At 35.4% G+C, this 21704-nt stretch overlaps 1 protein-coding gene across 1 annotated transcript in view; it reads left to right on the top strand.

Moving 5' to 3' along the window:
- LOC143680355 (BDNF/NT-3 growth factors receptor-like) overlaps nt 1–20488 on the top strand; it is a 159330-nt gene extending 138842 nt beyond the window's left edge. The window contains 1 exon segment of the mRNA XM_077156833.1: nt 20312–20488. Within this exon segment, the coding sequence (XP_077012948.1) occupies nt 20312–20488 (177 nt within the window).
- The last annotated feature ends 1216 nt before the right edge of the window (nt 20489–21704 follow it).

The following is a 21704-nucleotide window of genomic DNA, read 5'->3' as shown; positions in this document are numbered from 1 at the left end:
ATTATGTTAAATTGGATTAACTCAAACTCAGAAGCAGAAACTATTAGACAGATTTATGTATTGAACAAAAAGCACAAATACCCATTTAAATGTACTCATGATATTATTGATTGTAGGGGACTGGTGTATTTATGAAACAAATATGACAGATATACCCCTTATAAGAATATGCTGAAAGAATTATTTCATTATCACACTTTATGATGGACACTATATATCCATGTGTAGAGATCTTTTAAGTTTAAAGACTCTCAATTAAATAATTATGTAAAAATTAATTTTACAGTGACTTATCAATCTTCAATTAGACACAGATGATACTTTTCAAAGTCATAGCACTTTCATAAAAATTAGAAATGCTTATATTTTCTTGAATATTTCAAATATAAAGCAAGAGTAGGAATGATATCATTGTACTTAACATCTAGGCTTATTTTACTCAAAATCACATGATGTTTTTCCTAATACTTTTTAAAAGAAAAATAAACTACAGAAAAAAGAAAAGCCCCTGATGCTTTTCTTAATCCCATACCTATTTCTACCTTCTACTGCTCTAGCAGCAACTAAAAACATAATAAATTTAGTATTGGTCAATCACTATGTGTGGTGAATACTAAGGGTTTTCTCACTCAAACTCCATTCTGTCATCCTTCAAGTCAAAAAACTACAAACACAATATCCCAGATTTATTTGTTTGCTTTTTATCCACATGTTTTAGTTGCTTAGATAGTCAGAGGTCCACTCCTGTGATTTGAAAAGGGGAATGACACTGACAAATGGTAATACTGCCTCCATTTGATAGGAGCTGGTATGAACCAAAATAATGAAAGCTGGAGCAGTCCACATTCTCTGTGCATCTTTTTAGTATCCATTTTCACCCTTTCTATAGGAAAAGTTTCCATGGTGGATTGATTCTGAATTATGCTGAGGTGGGAGCATGGGAAGATTCTGTAGAAATCCCTCACCAAATTCCCTTAGTCAAAACCTTCCTGTTTAATTTCCTGTACTGTAGCATGACTGAGAAATATAATGCCTGGTGTAATTTTCAGTAAAAAATGTATAAATACACAAGTATTATTTTATATTAATGAAGTATTTTAAAAACAATCATAAGATATTCTATACATATTATTATGAAGCTTACACTTTTATACATTCATTTAATGTAAATATATAGGATAGATGTATTTGTACATAATTCATTTGAATTGCTGAATTATATACCACATTTAAATTTCTATCATAAATATTTAACAGTCTCTGTTAATAGGTATTTGAGCCATTCCTACAACCACTGCAAGCAGCATAGTGCTTGAATCTTCTTATGCAAATCTCTAGATATCGAATTTGTGCATCTCCTACCATTACTGATGGGAAGCATATATAAAGTATGTAATAATTTCATTTCCCATTCTATCAGAGGTGTTCATAAAGTGCCAAATATATTCTAGAGAATAGGAATGATATTGATCTAACATTTTGTTCTGGTTTGCTAGCTGCCGGAATGCAACACACCAGAGACGGATTGGCTTTTAATAAAAGGGGATTTATTTTGTTGGTTCTTCAGAGGAAGGGCAGCTAACTTTCCACTGAGGTTCTTTCTTATGTGGAAGGCACAGGATGGTCTCTGCTGGTCTCCTCTCCAGGCCCCTGGGTTCCAACAACTTTCCCCAGGGTGACTTCTTTCTACATCTCCAAAGGCCTGGGCTGAGCTGCAAGTGCTGAGATGAGGAATGCTGAGCTGCTTAGGCTGTGCTACCTTGTGTTCTCTCATTTAAGCACCAGCCAATTAAGTCAAACCAGTCACTCATTGCAGCAGACAAGCCTCCTAGCCGACTGCAGATGTAAATCAGCAACAGATGAGGTTCACGTACTATTGGCTCATGTCCATAGCAACAAGACTAGGTATGCTCACCTGGCCAAGTTGACAACTGAATTTAACTAACACACATTTTATGGTTGTTTACAAATAATTGGATGAATTTGTCATGTACTGATGAATTTCCTGTAAATTGTCTTGAATTCTTTAGAAAGATAATCATATCATCTTCATAACTTGATAAGATTTTCCCTCATTTACAATAATTGTATATCATATTTATTTTAAATGTTTCACAATATTATTTAATACCAAAATGCAATGTCAAATAAAAGGTTAAAATAAAGATAATGTATATAATAGTGACTTTGCACTGAATTAAACCTTCAAATTTCATATGATGGTGTATTATGGTGTTTGTTATTATGTTGAGTAAGTTTATTTCTCTTTGGATTTAGCTAATCATTATTTTTCAAACAAATTTAGATCTAAATTGTTCTGAATACTTTTTCTACTTCATACGATTTCACTTAAATAATCTCTTAATATGATATAATATATTGAATGGAATTCTGATGCTCTATGTCAATTCATCAGAAAAAGAATAAACTAAATGTCATAAATAAATAAATTTAAATAAAATTAAAATGTAACTACAAAAAGTTCTTTCAATATGGGTCATTTATTTCTAAAACCAAGTGCTAGAACCATAAAATTTCTCAAAAGAAGGTAAGGATATTCACACCCAAATATATGAAAGACAAAGTTTTCTTCTTTTACTGCTCTCCTAAAACATATGATAGATTTTTTTCCTTTCATTTTTGCTAAGAACATGCTGTACAATCATCTGAGCCTCATGTCTGCTGGAGTGGAATAGTTTGATTGTCTATTCAATTCTTTTCAAAGTTATTGGCTCATTTTTGTATTCTATTTCATTGAGTACATTTTGTACTTTTTTTAACTTTAGAAAAATGCCATCCATTTATTTGGTTTAAAGATTTTTGCAAAAATTGTTGAGAAAATTTTCTTAGGATTTTTTATGAAACACTGAAATTTTTAGCCATTTTTTTTACTTGTGTGTGCATGTCTGCCAGTATAGTCCATATTTACTCTAATAGCATGATTGGTTTCATTAGAAATGTATTTCCATTATTCACATTTAATAAGAACCATATTTTAATGATGTTGGCCCCATCTATTATTTAATATTTTATTAAATTCTGTTTTATCTCTATCATTTTAATTTTTTAATAATTCACCTTTAAATGTTTAGCATATTGTAAGTTCTTTCACAAAATATGAATTATTTAGCATTATATTTTAAAGTTTCCAAGATGTTAACAAGTGTCTTTTGAGTTTTTAATTGTAGATTTTAATTACACAATTTTCAGAAAAGTTGTTGGTCTTTATCATTATTTAAATTTCTGCTATTTTTCTTGATTATTTTCAAATTTTGCATTTTATCTATGAACTGTAAGTAATTTAATTTTATTATGTTTATTATATACTTATGTCTGGTTTCTTATTGTTAATTTGTTTCTCAATACATTCAGTCATATGTTTGGCTTAATCTGCTAAATTGTTTTGATGTCACTGTGAATTTATTATTTCCAGTTTAATTCAGTATTTATAAATTATATTCTACCAGAATTCTTAGGCAAGGAAAATAAATTAAATCTATCAAAATTGGAAGAGAGGAAGTAAAATTATTTTTGCTAACAAATAATGTGATTTAATATGTATTAAATCAGAAGCAATCCACAAGAAAATCATTAGAGCTAAAAATGAACTCAGCAAAGTGGTGTGATGCAATACCAACATGCAAAGACCAATTTATTCTTACATTCTAGCAAGAAATAGCCCAGAGGGGAGATTAAAGAAAAAAATCCATTTACAATATATCTAAAAGAATGAAATTCCTTGAGATAAATTTATATAAGTATAAAGAAGACTTTATATTTAAAACTACAAAACATTGCTGAAATAAGAGCTAAGTAAATGGCAAGACATATTAGGCTCAAGGGTGAGGAGAAGTAACAGTGATAATATGTCAGTAGTACTCAAAGGCAAATGCAAATTCAAAGCAAGCTCTATTAAATTTCCAGCAGCTTTTTATGTTTAACTTTTAAAGAAATTGGGAAACTGACCCACAAGTTCATTCAGAACTTCAAAGAGCAATGAACAGCTTTAATAATTTTGAAAAGAAGGGCAAGATCCATACTTCTGGGTTTCACATTGTATTATAAAGCAATGATAATCAAAGCAGTGTAATACTGGCATAAAGATAAACAAATATATGAATGGAACAGAATATAAAGTGCAGAAATAGACTCACACATCTATGGCAAATTGATTTTTGACAAAGGAGTTAAATACATGCAGTAGGTAATGAATGACCTCTTCAGCACTCTGTTTTTTAAAACTGGATATCCATATGCAGAAGAATCAAGGTAGACCCCATCTCAACAAGATATCAAAAATCAACTCAAAATGTGTGAAGGACCTAAATATAAGAACTACAACTATAAACCTCTTAAAAAATAGTGTAGAGGCAAATCTTCATAACCCAGAATTGCACAATGGATTCTTACAGATGACTCCAAAAGCAGAAGTAACAGAAGAAATATTAGATGAATGCAATTTCATTAAAATGTGAGCATTTTATGCAGAGAGGAACATTATCAAGAAAGTGAAAAAACAACCTACACCGGGACAACCAAATCAATAGGCTGAGCCCTCAATCATGGAGTGTGCCCCTATGAAACTTATCCATACAAAGGATAGGCTAAACTTACTTAAAATTAGGCCCAAGAGTCACCCCCAGAGCAACTCTTTCACTGTTCAGATGTGGCTTCTCTCTCTCAGCCAACACAACAAGCAAACTCACTGTCCTCCCCACTCTATGTGAGACATGACTCTGAGTGTAAACCTCTTTGGCAATGTGGGACAGAAATCTTAGGATGAGCTGGGACTTGGCATCAAGGAATTGAGAAAACTTTCTTGACCAAAATGGAAAAAAGAAATGAGACAAAAAAGTGTCAGTGGCTGAGAGATTTCCAACAGAGTCAAGAAGTTATCCTGGATGTTATTCTTATGCATTTATATAGATATCCCATTTTTAGGTTATCATATATTAGAGTGGCTAGAGGGAAGTACCTGAAATTGTAGTGCTGTGTTCCAGTAGCTTCATTTCTTGAAGATTATTGTATAGTGATATAGCTTTTGCAATGTGGCTGTGTGATTGTGAAAACCTTGGTCTGCTGGTCCTTTTATCTAGGAGCAGATGAGTATGGACAGATGATTAAAAAATATGGATAAGAAGTAAACAAATAATAGAAGGAACAAAGGTCAAATTAAATTGTAGATTGAAATACTAATGGTCAAGGAGAGGGTAGGGTAAGGGGTATGGCCTATATGAGTTTTTTTCTTTTTTCTTCTTTCTTTCCTTTGCTGAAGAGATGCAAATGTTCAAAAAAAATGATCATGGCAATGAATACACAACTAGGTGATGATATTGTGAGCCATTGATTATAACCATGTCAAAAATGTTTGTATGTTTGTTGTTTACAACAATATTTTTTTTAAAAGGCAATTTACAGAATAGGAGAAAACAGTTTCAAACTTTACACCAGATAAGGGCTCAATAGCCAGCATGTATAAAAATATTTACAATGCAATTGTAAATATTCTAATATGCTAGGTAAACATAAATTATTTATTGTTATATGTTATATATCCTTGATGGATTATTTCATTGACTTGTGTATAACCATGTCCTTTATACCTGTCTATCCATGTATTAGTATGATACAATAGTTCTTTTTATTGGAATATTTATAACACATATTTCCCATTTCTTTGAATATAGTTTGTGTTTCTGTTTAATGCCCCATTTCTCCATTATCTGTTTAAACTCCTTCTCTAGAGTTTAATGATTTTTTATCTGTTTTTTTCCTGCTGATATTTCAGATAGTACTTTTATTCATTCTCCATATAGACCCATCTTGTCATAAAAAAATAAAACAAGTACTTGTTCAGCATTTTGTTTATCACTGCATAAATTCACTACATGATCATTTCTAAGAAATATGGGATTATATTTAGACAGAATATAGTTATTATATTCAGTCATTAACTAAAGAATATTTAAGACAATTTTAATGAATTTTCACATTCACAATCTTTTTGCTTCACCCATGCCTCTCCTTTGAATTCAGATTTCTCCTTAATGAAGTTAGAGACTTTTCATCTGTAATGAGAATCTGTGAATGTGAAACTCTGTCAATATTTTTATTAGAAAATACATTTTCTTACTCTCTTTTTAGATGGTCATATACATGCATATTAATTATTTTACTTGAGCAATTGGAATGGGGATACTCTATAATGCAGCTGTCACTGAGAGTTAGATAGTTGGAAAAAGTGCTCAATATAGTCCTTTATCTAGAAAATGCTTAGGATAGAATTTGGTGGCTACAATTGTTTATTATAAATTTCATTCAAGTGGCTTTGATTCCTTTCAAGCCTAAAAGTCCACACTGGCATTATTTGCTGTAATTAATTCCAAAAGTGTACTCCCTGTTCCTGGTTTTATTAATGAAACTTTCCAGCTCTACAACATCCAAAGCATGAGGAAAATATCTTTGGCAATACCAGCACCTTCTTCACTTTAAAGGACCAATTCAAAAACCTGAATGACCAATAGAGCAAAGGGCCTAGAAAATAACAGGCTATATACACCACACAAAATAAAGCAGACGATCTTTATTTTAATGAATCCTGTGACCTTTTACTTAGTTTATTTTCCTTCTTTTTCTTGTTTTCTTCTGGACACTGGACACTTCTTTGTCTGTTTGTATATAAAAGCTCTGTATTAGCTAAGGATCTCTAGAGAAACAGAATCAGCAGGAGGTATCCATAGATATAAAATTTATAAAAGCGTCTCAGATAACCATATGAATGTACAGTCCAAGGTCTGTAAGGCAGGTTGAAAGCTGGTAACTCTGATGAAATTCCACAATGAACTTCCAGTTCCTTACATGTATCCCTGTCATAAAATTCACCTTTGCATTAAGACAAGGAGACTTGTTTGTATGCTTAATCAGGAATAAGACCTAACTATTGAAAGCTGTGTTATCTGACAGTAACAATTTGGCAAGCAAGCCAGGACCCTTACTGCTTTACACACATCCCTGATACATGCCCTGTGAGTTGTAGAGTCCCCGTGAACCACTCAGCACTTTGCCTAGCAGCTTCCTGGGAATTTTTCCTGGAGGAGCTACACTGGAGGGTCCAGTTGGATGTAACTGCTGGGATAAACACAGGCTTATCTCTGTGAAGGTGAAATTGCAGTCACACTCTTCCTTTTCTGGGTCAGTGTGTGATCTTTTGTTTGTCATGATTATTTTTGTTTTAATTAGCTTATTGCATGAAAAAGTTATTGAGTTGATACAGGCATTGTGCATGCAGACTCAGTGGGTTTGATCCCCACTATCCATGACCCTATATTTGTGATTGTCCTTTGATTCTGTGCAGTTGTAACTTGTCCAGTTTGCATTTGTGTGGAGATCCAGTTAAGTTTGAGAAGCTCCTATTCTGACATCCTGTCTTTGTAATTTCTGTTATATTGTTCACTCATGGGAAACTCTCAAATTGTGCCAGCTATGTTTCCCTTGGGAAATATTCTTATGATTGTTCTAAATTTGAAAAGCATCATTGAAAGAATGGACTATTGATACATTGTTGAAATTCTTGTTGGCCACAATATACATTTAGTAATGAAGTGGAGTAGCCAGAAAATAAGACTCAGGACCTCCAGTTGATTATCCAATTAGAAATGCATTGCAAGAAAAACAAGAGACTGGAATAAGTGTCTTTCATTCAACAATTTGTGTGATTGCATAAAGATAAAAACATTGTAAAAAATTTAATTTACTGCACCTTAAGAGTAGTAGGAGATATAGAGTTGACACCTATTGCAACAAAGAGCAAACATATAAAAGACTTGAAAAATCAAAATTATTTAAAAAGAAATCACAGAATGAGTTCCAAAGGGAAAAGAGGTTGATATTAAAAGACTTACATGAAACCCTCACATGTGATAAGGATCCATTAAAAGATCTGCTCAACTCCATATCCCCTCAACCTCCTCTACTATTGGTATAGATAGTATATTCATAGTCTCTGGCATCTGGAGGGACAACACCCCTTGAAGTAGTTTGGCAAAAATGCCATTCTCACCTCTGTTGTCTGTGAGCCTGGCCAAGCTCCCCAGCAGTCCTTTAGCACCACCATATGTTCCTATTGAAGGAATGAACTCCCCATCCCAGACCCATAACTGTGCAAAACAAAAGTAATTTGCTAATATATTGAGGTGTCCCTTTGCAATAGGTTGATAATATTTTAATAGCCAGGCAAGCTGTGGAAGATTCAGATGCAATATTATTAATACTCTGAACTTTCTTAATGCTAAGGGATATGAAGTGTCTCAGTAAAAGGCAGAAATTACGAAGCCTCTGTAAAGTATTTATGGTATTCATTCTCCCAGGGTCAGAGTGCACATCTGCTGATAGGTGCAAAGCCTTGATGAATATATCAGCCCTTAAGAAAAATAAATTACTATAGAAATTTTTAGGAATGATCATTTTCTGCCACATCTGAATCCCCAACTTTAGGCTTATTGCTAAGTCTTTGTGTGGTGCTGTACAAGATTCAGACTGTAAGCATTAAAATGGACTGGAGAATGAAATCAGCCCCTTCATACATAGAAGGAAAGTTGGGCACACTCCAGCTTTGGGACTGCCTGATGTGCACCAACTTTTGATCTGTTTGTAAACAAGAGGAAGAATAGGGCTTGGTGTTCTCACACAAATCTCTGGGGAGTGCTGACAATCTGTAACATATTTTTAAAGCTGAACTTCATGACATAGGGATGCCATCTCACCTTCAGGTTGTGGCTGCCACTTGTGCCATTTTGCAGGAAGATACAAAATTTACCTTAGTTCAGGAAGTTGATGGACACAGCACACCACAAAAATTGTGGTATCTCTGCTTGAGCAGAAAGTAGGTTACTGACTAAATTCAGCAAGCTAAGAAAATATCGAGCCATATTATTTGATAATGTAACCTGAACTCTTAAGCTCAACAATTTTAAATCCAGCTACACTGGTGCTTGAATCCAAGGGACCTGCTTGCATGACTGTGCTCAGGTGATTCAGGAAGTGTCCTCTAGTTGGCCAGATTTGGGGACACCTCTAAATGAAAGTGATCTAGAAATGTTCATGGATGAGAGCAGTTTATGGTCCCTGGATATCAATGATCAGAATATGCCATAGTAACTATGACAGAGGTGCTGGAACCTAACCCCTACTGCCAGGTACATCAGACCAAAGAGCTAAAATCATTACTCTGAACCAAACATTAATCACTGGACAAGGTAAAAAATAAATATCTATACACACTCTCACTATGCCTTTTCTGTAATGCATGCTCAATGCAAAACATGGGAGGCAAAGATCACTTTTAACCACAAATAATAAAGAAGTTAAACATCCAGAGAGCATATGAGCTTTATTAGAAGCTGTTTTGTCACCATAAAAACTTTCTATGATGTATTTTTGGGGTATCAAACATATATCTAGCAATAAAGGGAATCATAAGGCATATTTGGTAGCAAAGCAACTTCTAAGACACTCTTTGAACCCCAAAGCAGGAAGAATTAGCTCTTGTCCAGCTTCCAACATCTCATCATTCACATAAACTTATGAAACAAAAGATTTAGACAAAGCTAAAATAAAAAGAAAGAATTTAATGGTAAGTCAGAAGAAAAATGGTGGCAATCAAAATGTAGCCAAGCTTTGCTATTGTAAAAGTAGCAAAACTGTTGCTGTCAAACTTGCACCAAGAAACTCACTATAGAAGAAAAGTCTTTGGAAAATAAGTGAGAGGGTGTATTGCAAAACAAAAATATCAAATAAAACATAAAATAATAATGAAGTGTTTCTCTTAGAAACCACTGTCAAGTGGAAAAAATGAAAAAAAAATCATACATTAAAAAAGATTGCTACAATATGTCAAGAAATTAACACCAACTGGGGCAAAGTATTGCCTCTTGCTTTCCTTAGAATCAGGTTTAAGTCCTTTAAAAATAATTTATGGATGCCCTTCCTCAAAAATGCAACGAAAATATGCTTTTGCAAACATGCATATGCAAATCCTGTACAATAAACTGTAAAGAGATGCAGTCATCTCCTAAAGAGTAATAAAGTTAATTTTGAATTTGCTTACAATGGACTTTCTTTCCCTACAGCACTGTTTTACATTTTTACAAACTGGGAAACTGAATATTATTAATAACATGGAAAAATGCATCTGAAAGGTCAGTTTACCCTAAGTGGAGGGAATTTATATCATATTGGTAATCACTTACTCTTCTTTGAATCTACAGGGTGTTAAGCCTTGGATTCATCACTCAAAAATTAAGCCAGTCTTACACACAGAATTCAAAGAAGATGTTTCCTACTCATGTTCCCCTGTTAATTTAAAAATATTTCCATAAATTGCCTAAAACAGTGTAATAATTATGATTAAGATGCAAACCTTTTGTTTTTCTGTATCCTATTTTGTGCAAGAGAATATCTTCCTAATGTGGAATGCAACAGTAGCAGCTCCCCATCAAAAAAAATATATATGTATATGATTGCATGGTTCAGTAATAGATGATCACCTTCCATGCAGGAGATCCAGGTTCAATTTCCAGACCATGCATCCCCCAAAAATGATTTCTAGGTATATTTATTTGTCTACCACTGAAAGCACTGGTTTGCCTAGGTAATCTTACCTTTCTCACCACAAAATTGGTCTGACTAATTAATTTTAATTCATCCTAAAATCCACTCTTGCACACATGTTGGGACCTTCCAAGACCTGGTCTGGGCCCTTGCAGAAACACTTAGAAGAGTCTTCAGTTTAATTTACTGCACTCTAAGACAAATAATTTAATATGCCTGGTTTTAAGTGTGATAACATCATCTCCTCTTAGAAAAATGAATGACTCAATGTAAAACCATTAAACTCATGTCATCTAATCCCAGAGCTAGCCTCTGAAGGGAAAATATTCCAGCCTATTTGACTTGAATTAGAGTTGTATGGCTCTATAACTTCTAGCCATATTTGCCTTATACTTGAATAAGGAAATGTGCTCTATGATATCTCTTTTTGCCTAGGCAAATACTTAAATCTCTATCTAAAACTCCAACCAAGAACTCAGCACATTAAATAAAGAAATAGCTCAGATAAGAAAATAGAATGGTGAAAGTAGGGCAAGATGGTGGCATAGGAAGGTCTATTTCTCTAGGACAGATGGTAAATAGTCAGGAAGTATCTGGAGCAACAGTTTGGGGGACTGGCCACTCACTGCACCAGTGTGGAATGAGAAGAAGGGCCAAAATCAAAGTACAGAACAGTAAGTAATGTTTCCCAAAACATGAGACCTGGAGCCCTTCCCCAGTGGAATAGCAGGTTGTTTTGGAAACACTTCACCATGGGAAAAAGAAGCAGTATCTATTAGGACAAGGCAAGGAGAGCTCAAGCCAGCTCCAAATATAGATTTAATTAATAAATTCACACTGCTTAAAACAAACTTCAAGCACAAGTAAGCATAATGCAAAGATGAAAGTAACCCTGGGGTCTCTCCTGGCAAAGAGGAGGTGAGGCAGCTGAGGAGGAAAATAAAAGAAAACAGCAGCTTTGGAGCTGGCTGAGCTCAGAATACTGGAAAAGTGCTGTGTTCCAAGATAAGGGTCACAAACAGCTAGGTACCACCTCCCACTTTTGATGTGCAAATTTGAGGCCTGTTGACAGGCTCAGAAAAGTATTAAAAAATATTTTAGCAGGCCATTAAAAAAAGCCTCAGACATTTTAAATTGTCAGCACTGACCCAGGAAAGGACAAAGTTAAGATATATCTAGAGGCAAAGTAAATAATCAAATGACAGAGATAATATATCTAAAGGGTATATCTACACCAAGAAAAGTGGGGGAGGGGCTTAGTCCAAGTGGCAGCCCTCATTTAGGGAATTCAGACCCCAGGGGCTAGAAAACAGAAGCAGTATAAGCCTGCCTTCTACTTCAGCTCTGTTTTGCTCATGTCCTGGCAAGGACAGGGTCTGCCCAGATTAAAAGATGCCTTATGGGGGTGGGGAGCTGTGGGCTGAAAAGTACCCCCTGCTGGGCAGGAGAAGAAAGCTCAAAGTTAAGAGGCTTCTCAGGAAAGACTGGAAATCTCTTGGTTCTCATCTTCAGGGAAACTTTATACTAACTACGTATCTTCCTCAGATCTGCACATATTTTGTCTGGTAAAATCTAATTGCAGTCATCATACCTGGGAAGTTCTTCCTCTAAAAAATGTTCAATGTAGGCCAAGGAAGAACCAGTAAAACATGAGCTGAAAAATTCTGAGCAGTTAAACAGGAGCTTTGCTGGAGGTCAAGAATAAATTGAAATGAATGATAACAAGAGATAGAGAAAAAACAAACCTGAAAAAAATGAGGTTAAAGAGAGAAAATGATCAGAAAAAACTAATCAAGTAAATCAGGTGCAGAAAACAGCAAAAAAATCTCAGCATATTAGTTAGGATGAAGATATGGCTCAGTCAAAGGAAAAAACTAGTGCTTCAGATGAAATACAGGAGTTAAATGACTTATTAAAGATGTCCAAACAAATCTTCTTAATCAACTCAACAAGTGGAAGGAACATCAAAATAGATGAGAATATAAAGAAGACATTGGGAGACATAAAAAAGAACTTGAAAGCTTGAAAGAATAAATGGCAGAATTTATGGGAATTAAAGTAACAATAGAAGAATGAAAAACAAAAAGGAGACACACAGCATTAGTTTAGAAGAAGCAGAAGAAAGGATTAGAGGATTACTGGACAGGATATCTGAAATCCTATACACAAAAAAGCAGATGGTTGAAAAGAATGGAAAATATGAGCAGGGTTTCAGGATTGAAAAACAACAGGAAATCCATGTATGTAAATATTATGGGAGTCCCAGAAGAAGAAAAGAAAGGAAAGGGGCAGAAAGAGTAATGAAGAAAGTAATCACTGAAAATTCCCCATCTCTTATGATAAACTTAAAATTACAAATACAAGAAGCACAGAACAACCCAAAATAGATCTGAATAAACCTAGTTAAAGATACTTACTAATCAGGTTGTCAAATGTGAAAGACTAAGGGAGAATTCTGAAAGCCACAAGAGAAAAGCAATCCATCATATTCAAGGGTAGCCCAATGAGACTATGTGTGGATTTCTTGGCAGAAACCATGGAAGTGAGAAGCAGTGTATGATATATTTGCTCTGAGAGTAGTAAAGCACCAATGAAGTGTTCTATATCCAGCAAATTGTACTTTGAAGCTGAGGGAATATTTAAAATAATTACAGACACTGAGAGATTTTATGAGCAAGAAAAAAAAAGAAACACTAAGGAGAGTGCTATAACTAGATAGAAAGAGAGGATAGAGAGGATTCGAGAAGAGTAGAAATGAAGATTATCAGTAAGGGTAAAAAGAGAGGAAAAAATACATGACACATCAAAATCCAAAAGGCAAAATGGAAGAAGAATGCCATGCCTTTAAATTAATAACATAAATGTCAATGGATTAAGCTCCTCAATCAAAAGACAGAGACTGGCAGAATGAAATGTAAAGAGCAGGCCTATCCATATGCTGCCTGCAAGAGACTCACTTTAGGGCAGAGGGCAAAAAAATGGTTGAAAATGAAATACTGGAAAAAGATATTTCATGAAAAAAAATCAGTAAAGAGTGGAAGTAGCTATTTTAATATGAGGCTAATTAAAATTCAAATGTAAAACATTAAAAGAAATGAAGAAGGACATTAGTAATAAAAGGCACAGTTAGTCAATAAGACAAAATAATCACAAATACTTATGAACTGAGCCAGAGTGTCTCATGAGAAACACAATGACAACACTGAAATGAGAAGTACATGCCTCTACATAAGTTGGAAACTTCAACACAATACCCTCACCAATGGATAGAACATCTAGACAGAGGATCAATAAGTATGTTAGTTTTCAAGCTGCCCAAGAGCAATATACCAAAACAGAAATGACTTTAAAATGGGGAATTTAATAATTACAAATTTACAGTTCTAAGCTTATAAAAATGTCCAAATGAGGCATCCAAGGAACACTACCTTAATTCAAGAAAGGTTTGTGGGTCAGGATCACCTCTGTTGGCTGAGTAGTCACATGGGTGGCATCTGCTGGTCCTTTGCTCTTTGGCCCATTACTTTCAGCCTCTTTTCCTCAATTTGCTTCTCTTGGTCTGGCCTTAATCACTTGGCTTTCTTATCTCTCTCTAGGTTCTGGCTTGCTCAACATCTCATGGCAACATCTGCTGGGTTCCAAATATCAAAACATCTGTGTCTTTGTCTCCACATGTCAGCATCTGTGTCCACTCTGCTCTGAGGTTTCTATCAGCTCTGTCATTTATTACACTGTCCAGAATATTTCCTTTTTAAAGTGTTCCAGTAAAGTAATCAAGACCCACCTTGAATGGGTGGACTCACAACTCCATCTAGTCAGAAATCACCCCACATTTGGGCATGTCACATCTCCATGGATGTAATGTAATCAAAAGTTTTAAAGCAAGAGTAGGATGAAAAGAAGTGGCTGCCTCCAAAAGATTGGATCAGTTTAAAATATGGCTTTGCTGAGGTACATAATATTTTCAACTGGCATAATAAGGAAACATTTTGGATACTATGATAAATGACCTAGACTTAACAGATATTTATAGAATGCCACTCCATAATGACAGATACACATTTCTTTCAAGTGCTCATGGATCATTCTCCAGGACAGTCCACATGTTGGGTGATAAAGCAAATTGCAATAAATTTTTGAAAACTTGAAATTGTACAAAATACTTTCTCAGATCATAATAGTATGAAGTCAGAAATCAATAACATGTGGAAGGATGTAAAATTGTAAAATATATTGAAGCTAAACAACACACTCTTTGGAAACAATTTGGTCAAGGAACAAATTACAAGAAAATTCAGTAAATATCTTAAGAAAAATGAAAATGAAAACACAACCTAACAAAATTAATGAGATGCAACCAAGTCAGTGATTAGAGGGAAATAACAAAGACTAGCAGAATTAAATGAAACTGGAACATGAGAACAACAAAGAGATTCACAAAACCCAGGACAACTTCTCAAAAACATCAATAAAATTGATGTATACTTAGCTAGGCTGGCAAGCAAACAGAGAGGATGCAAATAATGAAATTACAAATGGGTTGTGCTACATAACTACTGAGCCCACAGAAATAAAGGAGATAATGAGAGGATATTATGAACAACTATATACAGAAAAAGTAGACAACTTATATGAAATGGGTTGCTTCCTAGAAGAGCATGAACAACCAGCACTAACTCAAGAAGAAAGAGATGACCTCAAAAAATTTTTTAAAGTAATCACCACAACTTCCCAGCAACAAAATTCCAGGACCAGATGACTTTACATAAGAATTCTATCAAACATTCAAGAATGAATTAGTCTTTTCTGTTCAAACTCTCCAAAAAAATTGAAGAGGAGGGAAAGCTAGCTCATACTATAAAACCAATCTCATGCTAATACCAAAGCCAGACAAAAATATTACATAGAAAGAAAATCGCAGTCCAATCTTTTAATGATATGATGTAAAAATTCCTCAGCAAATACCTGCAATAAAATCTGTTGCAATCTTTCAGCAACCCTGCGAAATGAGACACACAGACACACAAGATGTACAATGATGCAGCCCGAAGACTTCAGCTGCTTTATTTTATATCCTTTCTCACAGCTCTTTTGCTGACCAAGCCTGCTTTTCAGGATATTACTCCCTACATACAAGAGATAGCTAAAAAGACCTTGGGGCTTAAGAAAAAAACAAACATTCTGTCCCTATCAGACTGTCCTCTAATTAAGCAGATAGCAGTCCACAGTTACTACTGATGCCACTCTGAAGCCAGTCACTCCCAATAAATTCCAAAGGTTTTCTATTAACCCTTGGCTCCTACAAAAATCCAGTGTCATTTGAAATAATTGTACACCATTACCACACGGGCTTCCCACACACACAATTTTTTGTTTTTGCATAGGAAATCCAGGAATTGAAACTAGGTCTCCAGCATGGCAGGTGAGAACTCTGCCACTGAGCCTCTGTTGCCTGCCTTCCCCCCACTTTTTTTTCTATTTAGTACATGGGTTTTATTTCAGGAACGAAAAGTGATTGAATGCAAAAGTTTATTAATGTAATAACCACATCAATAAATCAAAGCAGAAAAACCACAGGATCATCTCAATTGATGCAGAAGTGTCATTTAACAAAATTCATCATCCTTTCTTGATGAAAATACTTAAAACAATAGGAATAAAGGAAACTTTCCAACAGGATAAAGAGAATATATAACATCCCCAAAGTAACCTCATACACAATGGGGAAAACCAATAACTTTCTCTCTAAGAGCAGGAAGAAGATAAGATGCTACCTGTCACAAATTGTTAGTCACCATGTGCTGGAAATTTTGACAAGAGCAATTAGGCAAGAAGAAAAATATAAAAGGCATTCTAAACTGAGAAGAAAAATGTATAACTCTTAGTACTTGCAGATAACATGATCCTACATATAAAAATCCTGAAAAATCTACAGTAAAGCTATAAAGTCTGCTAAATCAGTACAGCAAATGGCCAGATATAAGATCAACACTCAAAAATCAGTAGTGTTTCTGTACAACAAAAAGGAGCAACCTGTGGTGATAATCAGAATAAATTCCATTTACAATAGCACCAAAAGATTCAATATTTAGGAATAAGTTTAACAAGGCACAAAAGATCTATACACAGAAAACTACAAGCAATTGTTAAAAGAAATCAAGGAGGACATAAATAAAAGAAAGAACATAATTTGCTTATGGATTGGAAGACTGAATACAGTTAAGATGTCGATTCTTCACAAACTGATTTTAGATTCATTGCAATTCTAATTAAAATTCCCACAATTACAATCCCACTTTGAGAAAACCAGTTATGAAAGTTATTGGTAGTCAGAGAATAGTTAAAACATACTGAGAAAGAAAATTGAAGTGCAGGGCTAGAACACTGCCTGACTTTAAAGCATATCACAATGCTACAGTGCTCAAAACAGCATCATACTGTCTTAAAATAATATATACTGGCCAATGGATCAAATTGAATGGTCAGAAACAGATATTCTCATCTATGGACAATTTGATCTTTGACACAATTCAGATACAGCAAGATCTTCAACAATTGGTGTTTGGAGAACTGAATATACTCATCCAAAAGGATGAAAGGTACCCCCATCTCACACTTTCCACAGAAATAAACTGAAGTGCAATCAAGGACATAAACATCAGAACTAAGGCCATAAAATTGTAAGAAGAAAAAGTAGGAAATTATCTTAAGGATCTTGTGACAGGAGGTGGTTTACTAACCCTTACATAAAAGCACAAGAAATGAAAGAAAGATAATTTGGATGTGCTCAAAAGTAAGTACTTTTGCCTTCAAAGGACTTTGCCAGCAAAATAAAAAGCAGTAACATAATGAAAGGCAATATTTGGAAAGAACATATCAATAATGGTTAAATACCCAGAATTTATAAAGGGATCCTACAACTCAACAACAAAAAGATGAACAAACCAATTTTAAAAATTGACAGAAGACATCAACAGATACCTCTCTGAATAAGAAATACAGATGGCTCAAAACATGAAATATTCTCAACTTCACTTTTGATTAGGAAAATGCAAATCAACAACAAGATATGATATGATCTCACACCTACTAGAGTAGCCATTATCAAAAACAAAACAAAATGAAACTATACTGTGCTGGGAGGATGTAGAGAAATAGGTACATTGATTCACTGTTCTTGGGAATGTAGAATGGTGCAACAACTCTGGAAGGCAGTTCAGCAGTCCTCATCCAATTTAATGTAGAACTGCTATGTGATCCATCAATTACATTACTAGGTATATACTGGAAGGAACTGAAAGCAGGGACATGAATGGACATTTGCACACCATTGTTTATAGCAGCATTATTCATGATTGCCAAGAGATGGAAACAACCCAAATGTCCATCAATCAAAGTGTGGCTAAATACACCATGGTGTATATTTTTTAGGTCAAAACATGACATTTCTAGGGACTCCCTGATACAGAAGATGGTATGGTTTTGATGAATAGTATGAATGAAAAAAATACATATATATTGCATTTGAAATAATAATGCTTATACAGCTCAGTGGGTCACTTGGCAACACCCTTGCTTGACTGTATTACTGAGCAAAACTAAATATATATGCATGTGTTTTATGTAATATACATGATGGAATATTAGATAGAAAAGATGAATAAAGTCATGAAGCATGAAACAATGTGCATGAACTTTGAATACATTAGGTAAGTGAAATGGCAAACACAGAAGCACAAATACTGTATGGTTTCACTAATATGAAACAACTATAAAGAACAAATTATGAGAGTTAAATTTGAGAGCATAGGTTATCAGGGGATAGAAAGGAGATGGAGTTTGGGCACTTGATGCTGAAGGACTGCAGAAAATTCAACAGAAGTGATTGAGAGGTCAAGAAATGGATAACACAATGTTATGTGATGGCTGCACCATCTTGTAAGTATATTGAACAAACTGAGGGTGAATATAGTTGAAAAAACAGAAGGAATATTGATAAAACTAGGACTTTATAACATAGCAAAACTGAAGTGGAAATGATTGTGAATAAATGTATAAATAGAAGAAAGTTTTACTTGAGGGAGAGTAATTGAAGGTCACCATTGTAAGGTGCTTAAAAAGGAGAGGGTACATGGAAAATGACAATTAATGCAAACTAAGGTCTAAAGTTAATATTAACCTTGCAGCATTTTTTTATTTCATTAATTGTAACAAAGGCAACATGCAAAGATAAATGTCAATATTGACAGGAATATAATGGAAGGTTATGGGATTCCTGTTTTTGATGTTGTTCATCTTCATTTTTTTTTCCTTTTTTCTTTTTTCTCAACTTCTCTCTATGGTGATAAATGGCAATGTTCTCTTATAGAGGGTGGTGGTGAGTGCATAGCCATGTGATTATAATTTAGGGAAAACTACATGATTATATTGTATGGAAGTGGAATAGTGCAGCTGCTGTGGAAGGCAGTGTAGTGGTTCCACAGGACACTTAATATTGGATTGACACATGATTGCACAGTCCCATTGGTAGATGAAACTTGTAAGTACCCAAAACAGGGACGTCAACCAGGAATTTGCATACAGCTGTTAATGGCAGTATTTTTTCATGCTTAGCATTGTGTGGAGGTGGCCTAAGGTTACACTGATAAATATTAGGGCAAAATGTGGTATATACATATACTGGAATAATGTGCAGCTACAAGAAGGAATGAAGTCAGGTAGCATGCAAGTCAGAATCAACCTTGAGGCACAATGATCAGTGAAATAAGCCAGAAAGAAAGGAAAAATAATTTATATTGTTACTAAAATAACTAATTAAAATGAGCAACACTGAGAATTGAATTTGAGTGCATAAGCCATCATGTGATGGAAAGGAAATGATTTATCAATTTATGAATAAGAGTTCAGAATGTTCAAATGAGGAACATTGTAAAGGTTCCTAGATTTAAACTCTTACATTAGCCACATACACTTCTGAGTTTTAATTTTGTTTGTTCCAAATTCAGAGGTTCTGTGGTCTTTGTATATAACCTGGTAGTTCCCTGATACATTGGGTATTGGTGGGACACCTAACACTCAGAATTAGAGTTCTGTAGTTCTGAAAGCCAGTATTACTCCATAAAATAACTGCAAAACAACTGAAAAATATATCAGTATACAATTATATATGTACGGAATAGAACTGTTTACTACTAAGGCAAATGAAACTACAGGGTAAAGGTTGCTATCATCTATATTAAAATTTCAGCCTCTATGTAAGACCAAAGTTAGAGATTTCTATTTGATAAAAAATTTACACTTTCTGTAAGATCCTATCTAATATAGCCTGTATTCCACAATTATTTTTAAGGAATAAAAATAAATAAGAGGGAAATAAATGTTAAAATAAATTTAGATGGAAATGCTAGAGATCAATGACAGGGAAGGGTAAGGGGTATGGTATGTATAAATTGTTTTCTGTTTTCTGTATATTTCATTTTCTGAATAGATGCAAATGTTCCAAGAAATGATCATGATGATGAATATACAACTGTGATGATATTGTGAATTACTGATTATATATGCAGAACAGAATGATCAAAAGTTAAGAATGTTAGCATTTGTTCGTGTTTTTGGTACTAAAAAAATAAAACTGAAAAGTTAAAAAAAAAATAAAAACGCATGGGGCCACAGCCCCTGTGTCACAAATGTCCTTTGCACTCAGTTGGGAGGAGAGCCCACATCCCAGCCCGGGCCCCATGGCACTGGCAGCAAATGCGGGTCAGGGAAACCACAGGGAGGGTCTGGTGCAACACCGCTCCAACTGGTCGTGGCTTCTGGCAGGCGGAGGCCAATAAGCACAGCAAGCACGAGTGCAATGATCTCAGCTGACAGGGAATGATGCCGATGGAATTCCTGCCTGAAACCAAACACCCCAAAGCGCAACCAGCTAGCGACAACTGGGGCGCAGGATGGGCTTTACTGTCAGAGCTGAGGGCAGTAGGAGCCATGAGATCTCCATGACTCCTGAGAGAACCGGAGGTGCACAGCCAAAGTCAGAGGTGTTGTGTGAAGGTCTGCCTGGTGTCCTATTGGATGCGACCTTTGGGCTTCAGGGATAGGTTTCTGCTGAGCCGCTTCCCAGGTACCAGGCTGGAGCCTGGCCCCAAATGGTGCTGGCCCAGCCCAGGGGGCCAAGGGGCAGGGGGCGCTGGAGGTTTGGGAGTAGGGGTGGGGAGAAGCTGCAACAGGCAGCGGTGTGTCCGTGGGTAATGCAGGGTGAAGATAGCATCAGGGTTCAGCGTGGCTGGGGAGGGGTCAGGGTGCTGGAAGGGATCCAAGAGAGTTGGGCTGTATGTAGGGACACAACATGCACAACCCCGAGTTTGTCTGATGTGGGGCGGTCAGGGTAGGAGGCTGACAGAGGATGATGCTGGAACAGTGTTGGTAGAAAGCAGGGCCCTGTGGTCGGTACTGGACACTAGGTTGGGGAGGGCCATTCGCTGCAATGCCAGTGAGACACCACAGCCCTCCTCAACCTCGGCTGTTGGGATTGCAGGTGGTGGTCTCCGACCTCAAGTTCTTAAATGGTTTCAGTGTACATGCTCGCAGGTAAGCAGCAAAGCTAAGCAGGGTCAGGCATGGTTCAGGCTTGGATGGGAGACCGCCTGCTGTTTGCACCTGTGTTCAGGTTTCTTGATTCTATAGGTGGTGACAGACAACTCATTACCAGTATTGCATGGGTGAGCAATCAAATGATTGCAAACTGGCCAGACCTGTGCTGAGGGTGCCAGTCCAGGGAACGTGGTGACTGTGGAATACATCTGTATATGTCAACTGCACTCTCTCTAACTTTTTGGAGAATTATTTTTGTCCATAAACATTGACACCAGTGCCTGCCATCCAGGTGGATAATAAATGGCTCGCAGTATCACCACCCTGGTGTGGATATAGGACTGTGATCATTTGGTAGAATATGAGAAGAATTCATAAAAAGAAAAGAACTCATACAAGCCTTGCCTTTTCTCCCTCCTTCTCATTCACCACTCTGTATATACAGATACACAATTTTCTTTACCCTTTCTGCTCTCTGCTCTCTATTATTTCTCAATTCTTTC

This window comes from Tamandua tetradactyla, chromosome 4, assembly GCF_023851605.1.
Source record: "Tamandua tetradactyla isolate mTamTet1 chromosome 4, mTamTet1.pri, whole genome shotgun sequence".
NCBI lineage: Eukaryota > Metazoa > Chordata > Mammalia > Pilosa > Myrmecophagidae > Tamandua > Tamandua tetradactyla.
Note: the sequence above shows the minus strand (reverse complement) of the source record. Positions and strands in the feature narration are given on the sequence as shown.